Source organism: Sinocyclocheilus anshuiensis, unplaced genomic scaffold (assembly GCF_001515605.1).
Source record: "Sinocyclocheilus anshuiensis isolate Anshui unplaced genomic scaffold, SAMN03320099.WGS_v1.1 scaffold678, whole genome shotgun sequence".
Lineage (NCBI taxonomy): Eukaryota > Metazoa > Chordata > Actinopteri > Cypriniformes > Cyprinidae > Sinocyclocheilus > Sinocyclocheilus anshuiensis.
In genome coordinates, this window is record NW_015544157.1 from 103,480 (window position 1) to 120,184 (window position 16,705).

The 16,705-nt window shown below is 37.5% G+C and overlaps 1 protein-coding gene and 1 pseudogene across 1 annotated transcript; one reads left to right on the forward strand and one right to left on the reverse strand.

Annotated features, from left to right (window-relative positions):
* The first annotated feature begins 4,096 nt into the window (after window positions 1-4,096).
* Window positions 4,097-7,615, forward strand: olfcw1 (olfactory receptor C family, w1). The gene is made up of 6 exons (XM_016495346.1): window positions 4,097-4,173; window positions 4,320-4,608; window positions 4,735-5,571; window positions 5,822-6,052; window positions 6,427-6,550; window positions 6,717-7,615. Exons 1-6 carry the CDS (start codon window positions 4,097-4,099, stop codon window positions 7,613-7,615), a joined length of 2,457 nt encoding a protein of 818 aa, XP_016350832.1.
* A 3,520-nt stretch (window positions 7,616-11,135) lies between these two features.
* Window positions 11,136-15,172, reverse strand: LOC107695436 (extracellular calcium-sensing receptor-like; annotated as a pseudogene).
* Window positions 15,173-16,705: the final 1,533 nt, after the last annotated feature.

Here is a 16,705-nt window from a genome sequence, read left to right on the forward strand (position 1 = left end):
TAATTTATTTATTTTTTTACAAAGATTTTGTAATGTATTAATTACCACGGGCTGCAATAAAAAAAGCAAGTAGGCCTATACTAATACTAAGAGTATATTTGGTTCGAATAGATAATATTTTAGTAGGCTATAAATATGTGACTATTTTACAGCTCCCCTTTGAAGCTCTTGTGTTTTTCTCCTTTTCCATCTCTCCAATCCTATTCTGCTCACAGGTGATTGTAGATGAGTTTTGTTCCTGCTTTGTTGCAGTTTGCTGATTTTTGTAAAATAACTTATGTTTTTGCTTTTCAGATAAAAGGGCAGTTTCAGTTTAATATGTTGCATGCTCATTTATTGGTTAATTTATAATAAATAATATTGATGATAAATTATCAAAAAATATTGGGCTTGTTTTGGGCTTGTTTTTGAAGCTGGGGTTGCTTATTTGTCTCACGAGAGTTGGCAACAGTGTTTGTGAGCATCTCAGCTTGTTTGCAGTCTGAAGGTAAATAAAAGAACTGTTGACTGAATAACTACTGCGTTTTCTTTACTCAAGAAACACTATATTTATAAAGGCTAAATTTTTTTGTTGTTGTTTTTTTGTATTTGAGTGGAGAAGAGTGTCTTAGCATTTGTTAACGAGTCAACGTCAAATAGCTTTTGCGAAGCGTTTAATCTTTTATAATATGAAACTTTGGTACTGCCTTTGATGTGGAGTTGATTTGATTTTGGAGTTGATTTCCCTGACGGAAAAAAAAATCGCTGGTCAAAAGCTTCGTATTTGAACTTGATTTTGGTGAAATGTTAATAATATAATGACACATGCAACGATGCAAATAAACATAATAAACAAGTTATTTGTAGGCCTATACATCTATACGGTAACCCTATACAATAAGATTTCATTAATGTTAGCTAATGTATTATACAATACAATGAGCATACAATGAACAATACATTTATTACAGTATTTATTCATCTTTGTTAATGTTAGCTAATGAAAATGTCGTTCATTGGTAGTTCATGTTAGTTCACATGAACTAATGTTAACTAATGTATTAACTAATGTTAACAAACACAACTTTTGATTTTAATAATGCATTGGTAAATGTTGAAATTAACATTAATAAATGCTGCAGAAGTATTGTTAATTCTTAGTACATGTTAACTACACTAGTTAACTAATGTCAACTTATGAACCTTATTGTGAAGTGTTACCATTTATATAAATGTATCTGTACACAATAAAGTCACAATAACTACCAACAGGAGGTTTCCAGCTGACAGCAAAAATTTATTTTGCCTATGTCACAATATGAGGTAAATCCGGCCCTGTACATGATACTGATTTTTGTTGCCAAATTGGTTGGAACAGTTGTTGAATAAACAACTAAACTGAAATATTATGGCTGTCTATCTGTTTGACTGACAGTTTTATTGATCACTGAGAGAGAATTGACTTGTTATGGTGTTTGTTCAATATAAAAATTAAATTTTTCAAAAATATCTTAGATGTAGTATACTTTTGCCATGTTGCTGTAGCTTAGCTTGCTACATTTCCCAGGGCTGTAGCTTTAGTGTAGTGTAGCTTAATTTAATGAAGAGTAACTGTTAGCATAGCTCACTATATTTTCCAAGTAGCTTGCCCAACACTGCTTCCCACAAAACTGTCGAGACAACAGAGAGTGGGCAGTCTGCTGACAATCCTAAAAGGGAGATAGCACAGTCTAGGCAAAGGCTCGATGTCATCAATACATTGAGCTATAAAATAAACATGATTACATAACCAAGGAAAACAATTCAAAATATATATTATTTACAAAGGTGTACAAAACTTATATTTTTGTACAAAAGAGGAATAGAAAAATATTCCATGTTCAAATGTAAGCTCATTCAACAGTACTGTATGTGTAGGAATATTGTTTTACAAAATAATAATACTAACACAAACAATAATCTTTACAAACAAATCTCTTGGTTAGTGAGGCACATACATTGTAAGTGAATAGGATCAAATTTTGGAGGCCATAGCCATCAAATTAATAATATAATGACACATGCAACGATGCAAATAAACATAATAAACAAGTTATTTGTAGGCCTATACATCTATACGGTAACCCTATACAATAAGATTTCATTAATGTTAGCTAATGTATTATACAATACAATGAGCATACAATGAACAATACATTTATTACAGTATTTATTCATCTTTGTTAATGTTAGCTAATGAAAATGTCGTTCATTGGTAGTTCATGTTAGTTCACATGAACTAATGTTAACTAATGTATTAACTAATGTTAACAAACACAACTTTTGATTTTAATAATGCATTGGTAAATGTTGAAATTAACATTAATAAATGCTGCAGAAGTATTGTTAATTCTTAGTACATGTTAACTACACTAGTTAACTAATGTCAACTTATGAACCTTATTGTGAAGTGTTACCATTTATATAAATGTATCTGTACACAATAAAGTCACAATAACTACCAACAGGAGGTTTCCAGCTGACAGCAAAAATTTATTTTGCCTATGTCACAATATGAGGTAAATCCGGCCCTGTACATGATACTGATTTTTGTTGCCAAATTGGTTGGAACAGTTGTTGAATAAACAACTAAACTGAAATATTATGGCTGTCTATCTGTTTGACTGACAGTTTTATTGATCACTGAGAGAGAATTGACTTGTTATGGTGTTTGTTCAATATAAAAATTAAATTTTTCAAAAATATCTTAGATGTAGTATACTTTTGCCATGTTGCTGTAGCTTAGCTTGCTACATTTCCCAGGGCTGTAGCTTTAGTGTAGTGTAGCTTAATTTAATGAAGAGTAACTGTTAGCATAGCTCACTATATTTTCCAAGTAGCTTGCCCAACACTGCTTCCCACAAAACTGTCGAGACAACAGAGAGTGGGCAGTCTGCTGACAATCCTAAAAGGGAGATAGCACAGTCTAGGCAAAGGCTCGATGTCATCAATACATTGAGCTATAAAATAAACATGATTACATAACCAAGGAAAACAATTCAAAATATATATTATTTACAAAGGTGTACAAAACTTATATTTTTGTACAAAAGAGGAATAGAAAAATATTCCATGTTCAAATGTAAGCTCATTCAACAGTACTGTATGTGTAGGAATATTGTTTTACAAAATAATAATACTAACACAAACAATAATCTTTACAAACAAATCTCTTGGTTAGTGAGGCACATACATTGTAAGTGAATAGGATCAAATTTTGGAGGCCATAGCCATCAAACACTCAACTGATCCAAAAAGCAACAGTCTGAACACAAAGAAGTCTAAGACACCATTACTGCTTAAGTAGACCAAAAAAGGAGTCCTCTTTCAGAAACAGGGACAGTGTGAACGTAAAGAACAGTGTGAACCGTCTCGGTGCGGTTCGCTGTAAATATTGCTCACAGGCTCTATCTCTGCACATATAACGTGCCTTTGAAAATGCACCAAACACCAACCATCTTCTCAAGGTTTATAAAACTGTTGTCAACAAAAGAGTAGCATTTTAAAAGAGCAGTTTTGAAATTGTTTTTCTGTCAGAATTAAAAAAAGTAATTTCACTGTTAATATTTGTATTAATAATAATAATAATAATAAATGCAGTACAGGCAAAATATGTTTTAGACCCTATAATCAGTTATTGAGTTCACATAGCTTTTTCTATTAAGTGCAGTAAACTTTCAGTAATATATAAGTGAAATGAACTAATTTCATTAATAAATTTGACTGTTAGGTTTTACATTGTGCCGTGTATTATCTGCTTGCCATTTATGTGCACTTGTGGTGCTTGTATATTGTGTATGTGTAAATATGACTAGTGTGTGTGTCTCCTTTCATGTCCCTGCAGAGAGCACCTTCAGTACATTTCCTCTATAAAGTCCTTCACCTAGATCCCCAGATTCCAGTTGGCTTAGCAGAACACTGTGCAGAGATCGAGATGAAGATGCCAGTTCTCCAGGCTGTACATTTGGTATTTTCTTTCCTCTACCCCATTCAAAGCAATTCAGAGACAGATTGTAAACTCTGGAAGGACCTAGACTCAACTGTGGTCTATAAGGAGGGCCATGTAGTGCTGGCTGGGATGTTTCCCATCCACTCCAAAGGCATCGACCAGGAGATAAACTTCAGAAGTCAGCCAGACCAAAGGAAATGTAGGGGGTAAAAAAAAAAAAAAGATTTATATCAGACTACAATATTGATTATTTTTTATTCTGCAGTTTATGGTGTAAAATATGAATATGTATCCATATGCTTAATACATTTTGTTTAGTTTGCGTAATACATTTGTCTGATCTTTCATCAAGGTTTAACATGCGAGTGTTCCGCTGGTCTCAGGCAATGATCTTCTTCATTGAGGAGGTCAACAGAAATCCTACCCTTCTGCCAAACATCACACTGGGCTATCAGCTATATGACACATGTGGGCTGACTGCTCTGTCTCTGAGGACCGCATTGTCTGTAGTTTCTCAGCCTATGAAGAGGAGCGATTCAGGGCAGTGCTTCTCCCCGAGCATCCCCATCATTATTGGAGACTCTGGATCTACCCTGTCAATGGCCATTTCCAGACTACTCAACCTGTTCCGTATCCCACTGGTGAGGGCAGATCAGCTAGACAAAATTACTTGAAATAAAGGAATTCTGGATTTGTATACACTTTGCCACTGAAAAATCTCTCTGAGTTTACTACTCTTTCAATCTCTTTCCACATCTCTGATTCAGGTGAGTTATTTTGCTTCATGTGCTTGCCTGAGTGACAAGCACCAGTTCCCTTATTTCTTTCGCACAATTCCCAGTGATGTTAATCAGGCCAGTGCTCTTGCTCGTCTGGTCAAGCACTTTGGATGGACCTGGGTGGGCACAGTCGGGGCTGACGATGCTTATGGGCGCACTGGCATAGATCTATTCACCACTGCAGTGACGCGTTTGGGTGTATGTGTGGCTTATCGAATAATCATACCCAAGCTGCCAAATCATCAACAGCTGCAAGATATCGTCAGGACTATTCGAGATTCTACAGCACGTGTTTTGGTGGTTTTTGCCATCGAGGAGGACATCAAACCAGTAGTGGATGAAATAGTCCGGCAGAATGTGACCGGGAAGCAGTGGGTGGCCAGTGAAGCCTGGGTGACCTCCACTCTCATCTCTACTAGAGAAAACTACCCCTCCCTTAGTGGTACCATTGGCTTTGCCATCCGCCGAGCTGAGATACCTGGCTTCAAACAATTCCTTGAAAGCATACAGCCCCTGGCTGAGCCTTACAATGCCTTTGCAAGGGAGTTCTGGGAAACACAGTTCCAGTGCTCAGTAAACACAAGTCTTCCCACTCCCTCCACAACTGATCCAGTGCACTACAGCCACAGCTGTACTGGCATGGAGAGGGTCCAGGACACTCTCAGTATCTATAATGATGTTTCTGAGCTCAGGGTGACATATAACATGCACAAGGCTATTTACACAGTGGCACATGCACTGCATAACCTGCTTCAGTGTCAAAGAGAGAACGGGTCTGCTTTGACACAGCAGTGCTCTGATATCCATAATCTACAACCATGGCAGGTACAGCAATATATTGTTTACATGTGTCAATGAGAAGCATTTATGTGTCATAGTATTGTGATGTTTATCATTGTGATGTTATTTATTTATTTATTTATTATTATTATTTATGTTTAAACATTTATTTATTTATTTGAGTATTTTGACATTATTCTTGACACATTATGTCATGTTATTGTTTTATTTTTTTTTTATGTTGTGTTAAACATTATGCCAAAGGTAGCATTTTCTGTGCATTAATCCTCTCCAGGTTGTTGAGGTCCTGAAGAAAGTGAACTACACAAACAAATTTGGAGATGTGATCCACTTTGATAAGTATGGAGACCCTGTCGGGTCATATGACATAGTGAACTGGCAAAGAGAGGCAGATGAGGGTCCGGTACAATATGTTACAGTAGGTCGCTTTGACTCCTCTCTTTTGACAGCACAGCAGTTAATGCTTAACCAGGACAAAATCATCTGGAATGGGGGAGCTAACAAGGTAAAATGATGTAGTCTCATACTAAAAGTAATCACTGTTTTTTTTTCTAAAATATTTTATATGGTGTTTGATAATAATTGTTTTCATTTTTAAATATATTAATTTAGCAGACATTTTATTCAAAATGATGCACATTGTATTAATGGTATGCTTTTTATCAGTTCTTCTTATTATTTTTAATAATTTTGCATTTTATGAATCACAGAGGTCTACACTTTCAGCTAAAAATCTTCTTTACTGTACTATTGAAGAAATATATATATATATATTTTTTTTTTTTTTTTTTTTTTTTTTTTTTTTTTGTGGTTATCTAGTGTCTAATCACAAAAAAACAAACAAAAAAATCATTATAATGTCTTATCTCTCTCTTCTAGGTACCAGTGTCTGTGTGCTCCGCCAGCTGTCCACAGGGATACAGAAAGGTTATACGAGAGGGCCAGCCTGTGTGCTGCTATGACTGTGTGCTTTGTGCAGAGGGTAGCATCAGCAACACTACTGGTATTAGACTTACAAACACGCATTCTGTGACAGTTATTAGTGTCTGTTTGCATCAGTTAACCTTTTTAAACTATTAAATGCAAAGTACCCACCATTACAACTCTTTCCCTTAAACGAAAGTTAGGTGAATATGTCTCTTTCTGTGTGTTTGTGCATCAATTTTTAGATCAAGTTGAATGCATTCTTTGCCCTGGAGACTTCTGGTCCAATCAGCATCGCAACCATTGTGTTCCCAAGCAGATTGAGTTCCTGTCCTACTCTGAGCCTTTTGGCATGGCCTTGGCAGCTATAGCCATTCTGGGTGCAATTGCTGCGATGACAGTTGCTGCAATCTTCTTTCGCCATCACGACACACCCCTAGTTCGTGCTAATAACTCAGAACTGAGCTTTCTGTTGCTGATGTCTCTCACTCTTTGCTTCATATGTGCACTAACCTTCCTGGGTCAGCCATCACGCTGGGCATGCCCTCTTAGACGGACTGCTTTTGGCTTGACCTTTGCCCTCTGCCTCTCCTGTCTCCTCAGTAAGACCCTAGTGGTGCTTATGGCCTTTAAAGCTACATTGCCTGGTAATAACACAGCTCGTTGGTTTCGCCCGCCTCAGCAGAGACTGGGTGTGTTCTTATGTTCGGTCCTGCAAGGTGGGGTTTGTGTAGCTTGGCTTACCACAGCACCTCCATATCCAGTAAAGAACACCTGGCTGTACCGCGACCGGATCATTTTAGAATGTCACCTGGGTTCAGTCGCCCTTTTCTGTTGTGTGTTGGGTTACATTGGCTGCTTAGCTGTCTTCTGCTTCATTCTGGCTTTTTTAGCCCGCAAATTGCCAGATAATTTTAATGAAGCAAAATTCATCACATTCAGCATGCTCATATTCTGTGCTGTTTGGATCACCTTTATCCCAGCTTATGTCAGTTCTCCTGGAAAATTTACCGTAGCTGTGGAGATATTTGCCATTTTAGCTTCTAGTTATGGAGTACTTTTGTGTATTTTTGCACCTAAATGTTACATAATAATTTTCCTGCCTGAAAGAAATTCTAAAAAGTATATAATGTCCCAAAAATGATTTATTATTCTCAATCATGTATTTTAATGATTGTTTTGATTTATTTATGTGTTTACTTTTTTTGGATGAATATAATAATAATAATAATAATAATAAAAACTACGATCTCTTTGTGAGGCCTGTGATAATAAACTCAAGTAAATTATTTTATTATTGTTAGACACCCATGCAAGTATGTTGTTCTGCCACTAGAGGGCACTAGTGTTTTAGTAAAACTTTGATAAGACATCAAAACACTTGCACCATATTTATTGGGGTCTGAAATGTTAAATTTAGTACATTTTTTTTTAAACATTGAGCATATTTTCAGAAAATGCACATCTTAGGGAGGGTGGACTGTGTGAATAAATCCCTTTACACCATTTCACCTAAATGAAAAACTGAAATGTTAAATTTGCCCTTAGAGAGTTTGATTGAAATCTATGCACAAGACATAACAAAGTCTTTCATTTATGTCCGTTCTTGCCCTCTTTATGAAATAATGAAATCGCAGTTATGTTGTCAGACCTCATTTGATAACACAGTAGTAGAACTATGCCTTACATCATACTTTGTATAATAATGTGCCAGTAAATTTGCATGTTACATGCACATGCAAAGGGTCAGATTAAACATAACTTCAATCTTTGAATTTTATATGGAATTCCATTACTTACAAGGAGTTTAAAAAATGATGGTAGACTTCACGTTTAAGCATAAATATTTTGTTGACCTGATTTTCTTTCAACTTAAGAACCTGTACATTCATAATTCTGTCCTTATTCTCCCTCAAGCTGATCAACACAATATCACAGAGATGTCCTGTATGATCCCACCTCTGGCATGTTCAAGAATGCACAGGAGGCAGAGAACAGCATCCATTTCCACACATCTCTGATGTGCTGGAAAATGACTGTAAATAGCCTGAGGGCTCTGAAGCTCAGCCCTGTGCCGCTAATGGCTGGTAATAACTAATTTCTTCTTCAGTCAAACTGATCCCTGCATCCACTTTGCATCATTTTTACTTTATCACTCTCATCTTTAATAAAAAAAAAGGAAATTACTGACGTGCAAATCATTATACTACTGGATTGTTAATATATTGTTTACAGCATTGCTGTTTGCAGTCTCCATATAACTGTAAATGCTGAGCATATGTGAGCTGGCCAGTCTCTGCTATCTATTATATGAAAAGCTTTGCTGTTCACTTCATGGACTCTCATTGGAGTCTAAAATGGTGACTCCAAAATAGGTGAAAGGAATAATTCATACATTCTTCAAAAATAATTAAATACATACATACATACATACATTTATTTACTCACTCTAATGTCAGTTTCATGTGTGTACTCCAGTGTGAAGGATGAAGAAAAAGATTTTGCTTCTCTTCAAAATGTTTTGTATAGTTAAGGTTGTTTCTGTCACTTAGTATAGTCTCAGAGTATAGAGTACACTATGAAGTACTCATCATAACTACTGATCGCAATGAAGTGAAGCATTACCCGACATTGCCTTGCTCATCATTTGAGCCTTGTAAGGTTGTAGTCAAAGTTCAAATCATTTTAACACCTTGTTTCATTCCTGAATGAATCAGCATTTTTTTAAGTGAATTGGTTCAATGAATGGTCAGCGGATCCACTCAAAAAGAAAGTCCCTTGCTCCCAACTACCTACTGGTGCACTTAATCTGCAAATCATTAATAAATCCTCACCACTAAAAGCCCAATATACTTCTAGCAAAATCAAATAATTAACTGGTGTGATATTTCAAACAAAATCAGGCTAAAATTAAGTTTGTTTTGAGTTCATTTCAGATGTTCAAAACGGCTTGCCAAAGTACATTTTCAGGAAAATTTTGCTTGGGCTGGTAAGCACCTTATAGGTAGGTGTGCTCTAGTGCTCTGCCTTGATGTTAAAATTTTCTCCAGTTCATTTCTTCTCTTCAGTTCTTCGAAGGCAGATGCGAGTAAAAACATGAACTCACTTGACTGCAAGTTGTAATTCTAATCGAAGGCAATACTGTCATTGCAATTCGGCATTCCAGTAAAGTCTTGTTACAGAGTTTGTTCAGACATATTGTATCCACACCGGCATGATCAGATGCTTTCTTAATCACAGTTTTCTCACCGCTAACATTTTTATTTTGTTATTGAGAGGAAAGTGCGCAGCACATTTACATATTCACCTAAGCATCACTCCCAGCAGCATGGGCAGCTTTGGGGTGTCAGATAACAGTATACCACTGCAAAGAATTTAAAATGTATTTTTACCCCCAAGTAAAGAATGAAAAAAAAAGTTTGCCGTGAGAATGTCAAAGCCTTAAAGTCCAAACTTTGATAGTGTACACGCACAGTTGAATGCATAGCCTTTAAAAAGTATACTTTATTTTATAGCATGCACAAACATAGGCCTTCATCGATTATTTCGCTCTCAATGTTATGAGTGCTAAAATGTTTTTGTACTTCTCTAAACTAGAGATGCATCTCTTTATACCCTTACACAAGTGCTTGTCAACATGGGCATATATTGTTGTTGCAGTAGTTTATTGTTGTTCTGTCTTGTCCATTTCTTTCTTAACTGTGAAACAACAACCCAGGGCAAGGGTGCAACCTTGTGGACAGACTAATGAATGAAAAAATAATAATAAAATAAATAAAATGCATGTGCGAGCTGCGTGTACAGAGTCGCTATTCTGAAGGTTTTACCAGGACCATCATAACACATTAAACCTGTACAAAAATGTATGGGCGTGAAGTGTCCATCAGTTGTACCACTTAAAAATCCTTCATTCTGAAGGCCCTTTCAAGTGGCCTTTGAAACGTGATTTCTCTCCTGCCACTGCGGAGGTCTGTGCAAGCCACTGCTGTCATGATGCATACATGCTGATATCATAATAGCTATGAATTTATTTATTTCTCTTCCTTTAACATCTCAGCCTTTTACAGGCTCAATTTAGTGTGAAGACGTGGTAAATGTCTCTCTCTCCCACTGTCTACTATCAGAAATATGGAACCCAGGTGGCACAATGGAACAATTTGGGGTTTATAGGACCCTTTGATCAACTTGAACTGTGGCCAAAGTGAAACCTGATAACCCAGCTCTCTCTGTAATGTTTGAAAGGCAGTTCGGTGGAGTCCACTACAGAGGTAGTTAGTTCATGTCACTTAGGGAAAATTAAAATGGAGGGTTGTTTGTGCTGTGTTTGAGATGTGTGCTGAATAGTTGATAAGTCCAAGCAACTGATCATGTTGCTGTTTTCTTCTTCTTAACACACTGTGGAAGTCAGGGAGAAGGGATATTACTTGGAAATCACAATTTGAGAAATCAAAATGTATTTTTAAAATTTTATTTATTTCATGTTGATGACTGAGACACAGTACATAAATATAATTTTAAAAACACACATTTAGAGAGAACCCAGCACCGAAGTCTATGCTTATATTATCACAAACTGATTAATACAGTTTTTTTGTACATATCTATTATAGGTACTGCCCTTTTGAAAATGCTGTCTCATCGCAAAAGCCTTTCATTTGTACACATTATCTGGCCATCATGGCCTTTTTTGTATTTTTCTCAGGTATAAGCAGAATGATGTAACATTTTGGGGTGAATATACCCAGCAACAGGCTGTAACTGGAAGCCAAAATGGTGAAATTCTCCACAGCTACCGTGTACTTCCCCGGTGAGCTGACGTACACCGGCACAAATGCAATCCACACAGCAGAGAAGATCAGCATGCTGAAAGTAATGAATTTAGCCTCATTGAAATTGTCTGGGAGCTTTCGAGCAAAGAAGGCCAGCAGGAAGCAGACCACTGCTAAAAGACCGATGTAGCCCAGTACTAGTACAAACCCCACAACAGATCCCATCGTGCACTGCAGGATCACTCGAGCACCAAGCTTGCAAAGGAAGATGCCTGCCCTCTGCTGGATGGGCCCAAAGTACTGCATCAAGTTAGATCCAGGCAGAGTGGCCCGAAAAGCCACTAAAACCACCATAGTCCAACTGAGCACACAGGCAATGCAGATCACAAAGCTCACTCCAAACAGGGTGTGGCGTAGCATGCAATTCCACAGTGCAGGGCGGCCAATAAAAACCAGTGCACACAAGAAGCAGAGGGTGAGCGATACCAGTAGCATGAAGCTCAGCTCTGCGTTGTTGACCCGTACGAGGGGTGTGTCAAGATGATGGAAAAAGGATGCCAGAACTGTTGTGGTCAGTGTCGCCCCAGTGACAGATAAGACTGTCAGGACAATTCCCATGGTATCTTGCAAAGACAGAAACTCCCCAACCTTTGGGATGGACCTTGTTCTTTCAGTGTTTGACCAGAACCTCTCAGGACATCTCATACACTCTGTAGAGTCTAAAGAATGTTATGGCTCATAGTTAGGGTTGCTTTTACATTGTACAGATCTTGTAATGTTACTTGCACCTCTTGTGTGATGTCTGTGGTAAGGTTAAAAAGTTAATACCTGTCATGTTACTGACTTCCCCTGCTGCACAAGCTAGGCAGTCAAACAGCAGACAGGTTTTCCTTTTTGTACAGCCTTTCTAGTGCCTGGAAGACAGCTTGCACTGCACACAGATACAGGAACCTAAATGTTACAAGAAGAAACTCCATCAGACTCAGAGCAACCTTCTAACAACACAATATCTGTCAGCACAAGCAAATAAAGAATAACAGAAAGAATAAAAGTATTGCCTTACACAAATGCATTCCTCTTTTTCTATTAAAAACACTCTCATGCTAACATTCATACTTATTCCTATGCCACATCTCTTCCCTCTGAGCAGGGGTTTGTCCATTAAAAGATTGTATCTGCACCATTGTATCTGAGAGGTTAGATAATGGATACATTCACTTGCACACTTACTCATACCCTTTGAATGCACTTGATAACAAACATTTTCACACAAACTCATACATTCATATTTTCATGTGCTGTACAGAAAAAAAAAAGAGTAAATCTAAAGCAAGTAACACCACAAACAGACATTAGGGATAAAACTGTTTCTCGCCTACTGATTTGCTTCTCAGTAATACAATAATAGAATAAAATATAAGAATAAAAGTAATACAATAATAGAATATGTGTATCTACTGTAACTATATAGCTAGCAAGCTAGCTCTCTGAGGAAGTAGCTATTTTGCGTGTTTTTTATTTATTTATTTATTTTTTTTTTTTTCAGAAGCTGTATCCAACTTTTTTTTTTTAACAGAAGTGCAGGTGTGCCGATTTGTAACTTAAATATGCAAGGCGTCTGGTGTCATTTGCTTCCAGTTATTTTAGCTGAACAAAACAGATATTGCAAACAGTTTTTTATCATATTACTGTAATATATTTCTGTAATCATGAACATGCTGGTTAGTAGTGCAAATATGTTTACTTTTTACTGCACTTTGTATTTTTATACATATATACAGTATGTAGTTCATTTTTGACTGTTGTATTTCAAGTTGAACTGTTAAAATAAAGCACTAGAAGTCACTGGACTCTTACCTGGTCCACCCAGCCCTCTCCCCAAGCCACTTTCTCAAGGTTTATGTTCAGCTCCTGGCCTGGTCCATTGGCTGCATCAAATCGCCCAACCTGGATGAAATTGAATTTTACAAACGGTTCATTGGGTTGCTTCACAGGGCTCAGCTGGGCAAGAAAACCACCAAGAGCCTGAATATCAGCCCGACGCAGGGCAAAGCCAATGGTACCAGCTAGGAGAGAACTGCTTGCTGGGTCAAAGAACAGAATAGAGGTGCTCCAGGCCTCTGTTGCTATCCACTGCCTGTCGGTCACATTCTGCACCACCACTTCCTTGAACAGGACTTCTACGTCAGGGGCAATGGCAAATGTTCCCACAGCACGAGCTGTGGAACTCTGGATCCTCTCCACAATCCGCCTGATCCTGCTTTGTGAGTGTGATTTTAGAATTAATTCCAGGTAGTCCACACAGACCCCTGTATTTTCCAGTTCTTTCAAAAGGAGCTGCATGCCACTTTTACCATATTCATCATCCCCTGCGACCACCCCCACCCAGGTCCAGCCCAGCAGGTGCAGCAGACGGGCCATAGCCTTGGCCTTGAAAACATCACTGGGAACAGTGTGCAGGAAAAAGGTGAAATCTGCGACTGTCACTGAGACAAGCACAGGACGCAAATAACTCACCTGGACAGATAAAACACAGATCAAAATGTAGATAAAAACAGATTTGACCAAATTTCACTAAAAAATGTGAAAAAAAAACATGATGTTTACGTAGTTATGATGTTTAAAAATAGTTTATGCTTAGAAATGTTATGCTTGCTACAATTATTTGTCTATTTACTTACAAATATAAACTTATTACTTAAAACGAGTTTTCAATAAATATGGGTTAAACTACAAATAACAGCAAACACAAAAGCACTTTAAAATGTATCACAGCAACCATCTCAGCATGTCAAAGTCAGAGGTGGATGAAGTACACAAATCAAATACTTGAGTAAAAGTACAGATGCTCTAAAACATATTACTCCAGTAAAAGTCCTAAGCAATCCTTTTCTATTGTTCTTTGGCAAAAATACAAATTCAAGACAGCTCTACTACCTTTAAATATGCATTTTAAGTGTATTTTATCAGTGATGTACTGTAAAGGGACATTCCAGTTTAGGCATTTTTAGAAAATGTACTTGAAATTGTAAAGTGAATACTACGAAAGCTTTCATAGATGTCAATGGAACATTTTGATATTTAAAAATCTTATAATCTGTGCACTTTTTTTAAAAGTTACAATAAATGATTTTTATATGTGACTTCCAAAAATAAATAAATAAACTACCATGGGGATATCAAACACTCCCAGCGTGTCAGCCACCACTATTGAGGCAGATGAACGAGTGTCACCGATAATGACAGGCACCACTGGTGTCCCGCGGCATTCTGCTCCCGACACTCTCTCCTCCTGCCCCGTAACCAGAGCTAAAGCAGCACTCAGTGTTGTGCCCTCAGCTAGGCAGGTGTCAGCTACCAGGTACCCCAGAGTAATGTTTGGAAGCAGGACAGGGTCCCGATTAATCTCCTCCACTGTGAAAATCATAGTTCTGAGCCAGCGGTATGAACGAAGGTCAACACTGAAAAACTAAAGTTTGTTAATTTGAGAAATAACTGAATGACTATATAGCAGGAGAACAAACTTTATTTGTATGTGATACTCCTAATATGTTGAAATATATACAATAAAGATATTATTATTTTAGGCTGAGTAGAAAATTTGGCAATGGCTTTACTGAATTACAGTTAACAAAAACCCTCCAGAGAGACCATTCTGGCATTTTGAACATATAAACAGTTCTCTTGCCTTTTAGTTAATTTTATAGACACACACACTACACTCACCCCTGGCAGCGAGAAAGATGCTGTATTTGAGTAAAAGCATGATAAGGCTCTGGTGCTTCAACATGAACTGGAAACAGACCACCAATTATCACATCTCCCTCTTTATAGAGACTTTCTGAAACAAATCTGCCCTGCAGACCGCAGGAGAGGCGTGCACCAAAAACACAGACCATCTCTACAATAAATCCAACCACCCACAACCACATAATCAATCCCATCACTTTACACAGAGAGAGAGCAGGAGAATGAATGCAGACTGAGTGCTGTGAGTGTAGACTCACACTTTCCCAGCAAAGAAAGAAGGGTTGGATGATAACTACCCTTTTGTAGACTTTAATTTGCCTGCGGCAAAAGTGCATGCAAGAAAACAAGTGAGTGGGGGATAAAGCTCTGGTGGATAGCACAAAAACAAAGGAAAACTACTTTAATATGATTTTGTCATATTATGCAGCTTCATACACAGAGAAAAAAAAAAAAAACGTCAGCAAGCATCAAAACTATAAAAATGTTGAAAGATCACTTAATTTACAAGTCAGGGAAGGCCCAACACAAGGTGAAGTGCTCCTAGTCACTTGCCACACAATGAGCAATTAACTCTGCCCTCTTCTGGCATATAAAAAGCTTTTCCATAGCATTTCCATTTATTTCAATGACAGTTGCTCAGCTGGTGCACTCCAAAGTATAGGTGTAGACCCTGGGTATCGGAATGCTTTTTTTTTTTAATATCCACCTTTTTTGCTATTTAAAATGCCTGTTTTTATCTTCAATTAATGTTAAAGGGGTCATATGATGCTGCTAAAAAGAACATTATTTTGTGTGTTTGGTGTAATGAAATGTTTTATGCGGTTTAAAGTAAAAAAAACGCATTATTTTCCACATACTGTACATTATTGTTTCTCCTCTATGCCCCGCCTTTTTGAAACGTGTCGATTTTTACAAAGCTAATCGGTCTGAAAAAGCGAGGTGTGCTCTGATTGGCCAGCTATCCAGTGCGTTGTGATTGGCCGAATACCTCAAGCGTGTTGTAACACTCCAAAGAGAAAGGAAAAAATGAAATTGCGTCATATGACCCCTTTAATTCATAGAATCCACAAGATGCATTTAGTAGCCAAATGGTCCTGATCCATGGATCACAAAATAATAATAGTAAAAATCATGAGCAGTTCTCCATTAGGGCGATAGGGCACCAAATTGTGAAAGAGAGGGATTTTTTGAGGGATCACATTCAACCACAGTGTTAAGCTAAATTTCACTGTTCTGACTGTTTGTTCTGCCTCTGGATGTATAGTACATTCAGCGTCAAGTCATATTGTGGAGTACTGCCCCTTTTTTGGCAATTCACTTTGGCCGAGAATCGCCCAGATTGTTCTCATAGAATTCCATACAAGGTTTTTTTTTTTTTTTTCGAACTGCAGGCACTGCAATGCAATCCCTATGAGTTCCGGGAGGGCTAGCACTAACATGCTTTCATCATCATACATAACCTTAACTTGTGCAGCGATTGGTGGGAACTAGGGATGTGCATCTCATGACTCAGGCCGATACGATACGCATCTCGATGCATAGCCAACGATACGACACATTAAAGATACATATGAAGCACCTACCGATGCGATACGATTCACCCCTATTACGATGCAGTGCGATCTGATTTCGATTCGATTCGATTCAACACAGTGTGATTTGATGCAATATGATGCAATGGAGAAAATATGATCACTTTTAATGCCTCGAGGCCT

Excerpts from the sequence above, each read along its gene's own strand:
- olfcw1 (XM_016495346.1), top strand. The coding sequence starts at position 4,097 with ATGTTTCCCATCCACTCCAAAGGCATCGACCAGGAGATAAACTTCAGA. Across the intron at positions 4,609-4,734 it reads ACCTGTTCCGTATCCCACTG|GTGAGTTATTTTGCTTCATG; the intron begins GTGAGGGCAGAT and ends TCTCTGATTCAG. Across the intron at positions 5,572-5,821 it reads ATAATCTACAACCATGGCAG|GTTGTTGAGGTCCTGAAGAA; the intron begins GTACAGCAATAT and ends AATCCTCTCCAG.